The sequence below is a fragment of the Cyprinus carpio genome, chromosome B10 (genome assembly GCF_018340385.1).
Source record: "Cyprinus carpio isolate SPL01 chromosome B10, ASM1834038v1, whole genome shotgun sequence".
NCBI classification, from domain to species: Eukaryota; Metazoa; Chordata; class Actinopteri; order Cypriniformes; family Cyprinidae; genus Cyprinus; species Cyprinus carpio.
In genome coordinates, this window is record NC_056606.1 from 24282576 (window position 1) to 24287575 (window position 5000).

The 5000-nt window shown below is 34.6% G+C and overlaps 1 protein-coding gene and 1 pseudogene across 2 annotated transcripts in view; both read left to right on the forward strand.

The window, feature by feature from the left end:
• The window catches only part of LOC109104196, a 34208-nt pseudogene extending 32596 nt beyond the window's left edge, over positions 1-1612 (forward strand).
• A 1126-nt stretch (positions 1613-2738) lies between these two features.
• The window catches only part of akt2l (v-akt murine thymoma viral oncogene homolog 2, like), a 12889-nt gene continuing 10627 nt past the window's right edge, over positions 2739-5000 (forward strand). The window contains exons 1-4 of one of the 2 annotated variants that reach the window (XM_042733341.1): positions 2739-2963; positions 4564-4667; positions 4749-4877; positions 4951-5000. The exon at positions 4951-5000 is cut by the window's right edge and continues 62 nt beyond it. In XM_042733341.1, coding sequence (XP_042589275.1) covers positions 4622-4667; positions 4749-4877; positions 4951-5000 — 225 coding nt within the window. In that variant the 5' untranslated portion in view covers positions 2739-2963; positions 4564-4621. Of the gene's footprint in view, positions 3121-4563; positions 4668-4748; positions 4878-4950 lie in introns of both variants that reach the window. The other variant, XM_042733342.1, reaches the window with a different exon arrangement.

The following is a 5000-nucleotide window of genomic DNA, read 5'->3' on the forward strand; positions in this document are numbered from 1 at the left end:
CTGAAGATCGAGCTGAAGATCTCTGTGTTTGGCTTCGTCCTGCAGGACGAGGCCCGGCAGCAGCACAGGAGACGCCACAGACATGGAGAAACTCAAACAGGTCAGCAACACCATCACACACACACACACACACACACACACACTCCTGCTCTGAACACACACACTTCCTCTAAAACACACAGTGTTGGGGTAACACATTACAAGTAACACAAGTTATGTAATGAGATTACTTTTTAAAGTAACTAGTAAAGTAACGCATTACTTTTTAATTTAGAAGGAGATATCTGAGTTAGTTTTTCAGTTACTTTGTTTTCTGGTGTATTGAGTGACAGCTCTGGTGTTGCCATGGGGACAGAATCAGGAGTAAGTGCAGAGTGTTGTGTGTGAACATGATCTTACTGTAGTTCTAGACTAAATATCAACATGTGTTTACTCAAAAACACATTCAGTGTTCCTCAAAATCAATAAAAACAGTCAAATACAAACTCAGAATATTAGACAAACCTGCAATAATTAAATATGTTAAATAAGACAAATATCATGTATGTATTTAATCCCATTTAATTAACGAATGTCTTTGCTGCTGAGCTTCTATGATCTAATTCAGTCGTACTAATAATCAAAAATGACACATTTGTGTTTGATTTGTGTTATTGCTGAATAGTGCTGAACTTTCTTCTCCTGCTTCATATTCTTCATGTGATTAGTTTGAGCGGCGCCCTCTACTGTACAGACGTGAATTTACACTTCCTTCAGTCTGAGCCGCATTCACTTCACTTTCGGTGTGAAAGGGCTTTTACATTTGTAAAAGAAGAACTTTTTATATTAAAAACAAACAAACAAGCCCCGCACAGATTTAAAGAGTAACTCAAAAGTAACATAACACATTATTTTTAATAAAAAGTAACTAAGCGACAGAATTAGTTAGTTTTTTTAGGGAGTACCGCAACATTGTAACACATTACTTTTAAAAGTAACTTTCCCCAACACTGAAAACACCCCTGTCTGACCGCAGGACATCCTGGAGGAGATGCGCAAGGAGTTGCAGAAGGTGAAGGAAGAGATCATCAGCGGTCAGTCGGGTTCCTCTGCTCTTCTTCACAGAAATACAGTGCTGTGATCCCGCTCTGACACGCTGCGATCTTTGTGTTTCCTCCACAGCTCTGCTGGAGGAGCTACAGAAGATCAATGCGGTGTAGCTGCGCATCAGGAAGATCAGCGCAAACGTCTGCGCAGAACCACGAACACAAGACGCTTCCTTCTCACGCTTCAAGATGCAAGAAACTCACTTCTGCACCCGACACCCTTGTTGTTTTACAGCCCCGCTGCTTTTCACTTCTCTTTTTTTTGTCAATATTAATTATGTCTTTTAATGTGTTTCTGATCCGCTGCTGTGTCGAGGGTTCATTCTGTCTCTTGCATTTGTGTTTTAAACTCATCTGATTACACGTAGCGCTCTTACATGCATCTAGAAACGTGTGACTAGTTGTTTACGACTGTAATGATCAGAATACATGGGATTCTGTGTAATTGCAGGTTATTTATCATGCACTGTTGTGTAAACCGTGTTTGACAGGCAGGGGTTTTCAAACCGGGTCTTGAAAATATATTTTAAAAAATCAGGTTAAATTAAAGAAACATAAATAATCTAAATGAATTCAAAATATGATTGAAATAAAATGATTTAAAAATAAATAATTTGATTAGAAAAACAATTTGATTAAAGCAAAAATATTTTTTATTTATTTATTTTTTTTGTTTAAAAATCATTTGTATAAAACGAAACTGTGATTAAAATAAATGTATTTTAAGAAATTAATAAAACGACAATTTGATTAAAAATAAATGGATTTAAAAAAATAAATGATTTGGATAAAATAAAAATGTGATTAAACTTAATTGATTTTAAAAAATTGTTTGAATATAATTAAAAATCGATTACAATAAATTGATTTAAAAATAATCAATTTGAATAAAATAGAAAAGTTAAAGTAAATTGGTTTAAAACATTTTTTTATATATTTTAATTAATAATTTGAAAGAAATAAAAAGTTGATTAAAATAAACTGAATGTAAAAATGTGATTTAAATAAATCTAACGGTGCAGTATTCTAGTGAGCAAAGAATAATGTATTATTATTTAAAAATACATTTAAAAATAGTTTTAAAAATAAATAGGTATTAAGTACTAAAATAAATTTGTCTAAAAGAAAATCACTTGAAATATAAAAGTTGATAAAAATTATTTTACTCAAATATGCATCTTTTACAATAGTTTTTCTCAATATAAATGTATTTTTATAGCTGCCTTTTAAATGTTGAATCCGGGCCCCTTGCACCAGGATGATCATATTTTGGGAATCATGTGGAATCATGTAAGATATTAAGATTAAAGAAGATCCAGATGTGTGTCTCAGGGGTGCACAGATGTTCTAAAGCTCTGAATGTGATTGAGGAACAGCGAACTATGTATTAAAACGTGTTATTTGTATGTCATTAACAGAAAAGTACTGTAGTGTTACCATGGTACCGTCAAAGTACTTTTAATGAGTTGAGAGTGTGTGTGTGTGTTATTATGAGTTGTTTTGGGTGACTTGTCTAGTTTTACTGTAAGAGATCCGCTATGCAGCGCTTGGAAGTGCAAATAAAGCTGTTTGAAGGTCAGGCTGATCCCGGATCAGTGTCTACGCTTCACTCTGATTCCCGGCGCAGCGCGCCGAGCTGACCCCAGATCAGCGGGGGGCGGGGCGCAGCGCGGTGACGTCACGCGGCGTGCCGCTGCTGCGGGTGAACTCTGGACGCGAGAGCCAGTCGTGCGAAAGCGCGTTGAATTTTCACTCGATCCGGATCAAAACGCGATAAATGCAGCGAGACAGCCGTCGGTGTGCTCGTGTTTAACCACAATACGAGCGGAGCGATGGTTAACCGAGAGTTTGTGTGGTAAACAACTGCTCAGTAAACAGGTAGTTCGGATAAACCTCTAAATTAAGTCGTTAAATCAGTGTAATATCATAATTAACGTGTGAATAATATCAGAATAAGTGTGAGTGTTCGGCGCGTGACGGTTAAAGTCGGTTTCTCCTCCGAAGCTCAAAGTTCATGTTGTGTTAGTTTGTTAAGGTAAGTTAGCTTAGCTTCAACTAGCAGCTTCACGCGACTAACTAACCCTCTTCATCTGGAGATTTCTTCACAAACACGATTCTTTCTGTTTTCACTCCTTCAGTTTACACTGCTCGAGCGGGATTACCGTGTTTTTACTGCGCTAACCGCGTCAGTAACACGATACTCTGTCCGTGTTAATATCAGAGTATTTTAACAGAGTAATCATTCAGTACCATGATATTACCACAGGACACCAGCACTGTAGCTTTTAGTGTATTTCTGTGTAATTCCATTTTTTTTTGATCAAGCCAAAAATGAGGTTAACACAGATTCCATATTCTGTTTTGTTTGTAATATTTCATAAAATTTAATTTAAAGTGCAACTCTTATTTATGTTTATGATCAACACAAAGCATAGATGTTAAAGACAGACTTAACCAAAGAAATAAAAACAATTATTTTAATTAATAATGATTATAATAATGAATTATTAAATTTTTTGATAAAATTATATTTTTAGTTACGACTTTTAAGAAGTTTATTCAGTTATTTTAAAAGCTAATTAAAAAAGAGAGATCAATCCACAGCAAAATGTTTAAGAGAAAATAAATATTCTGACGTTGATTTAAACTACATTTAAAAAAAAATAAAAATAACTAGTGCTTTCAAATGATTAATCACATCCAAAATAAAAGTTTTTGTTTACATAATATATGTATGTGTACTGTTTATTTATTATGTATATATAAATGCACCCACATACAGTATATATTTTGAACAAAAAAACAAAAATATATATATTTAATACATAAATGTAACGTTTTTCATAAATATATCCATGCATGTTTGTATTTATATATACATAATAAACAAACACCATATGCACACATATATTATGTAAACAAAAACTTTTATTTTGGATGTGATTAATCATTTGACAGCACTAAAAATACCATTTTATAAGCTTTAACTCTTTTAAAAAGAAGTTTTTAATTACAGATTTTAATTCAAATGTATTTTCTAACCTAAGCAAACTGTTAAAGGGAGGTTAAATATTAAGACACTCATATAAACTAATTTATTTTGTACGTTTAACCGCTTTTTAAATATTTGTTTTTAATTGAAAAATCTGATCAGTCCTAATTAAAGATGTTAAAGAGAGATTAAACATTCTGACACGAATATAAATGAAGTAGTGTTTTCTTAGTGTTAACTCTTTTAAAAAGTTTATTTTTAATCAAAAATTCTGGTTAACCCAAAGCAAAGATGAAGTATTCTGAAACTGACATAAAAAGTTTTTAAATAGTATTTTACGTTTAACTGTTAAATAAAACATAAATAAAAAAATTAAATATTATTTATTTAATGTTTTGATTAATCCAAAGCAAAGATTTTAAAGAGATATATTCAACCAGGTTTTTGAACTGTAATATTTTGTTTTAAATTTTATTAAAAATCCAGCCACACGTTACCAAGTTGAAGTGCGCCGTGTGTCAGTCACTCTCAAGCCCCGCCCATCATGACGGAGGTCAGCGTGGTGAAGGAAGGCTGGCTTTATAAACGAGGTACGGCAGATTCCTGCGCCGTCTGCTGCGGCGTGAGACGTGATGTTCTGATGCGTGTGTGTGTGTGTGTGTGACACACAGGTGAGTACATCAAGACCTGGAGGCCGCGCTACTTCATCCTGAAGAGTGACGGATCCTTCATGGGCTACAAGGAGAAGCCGGAGCTGACGGATCAGAGCTCGGCTCCGCTCAATCACTTCTCTGTGGAAGGTGAGCTCTGCTGGAGACGCTGAGGCTGTGATGTGTGTATGACCGTGTGTGTGAACGTCTCGTGTGTGTCCAGAGTGTCAGCTGATGAAGACCGAGCGTCCGCGGCCAAACACCTTCATGATC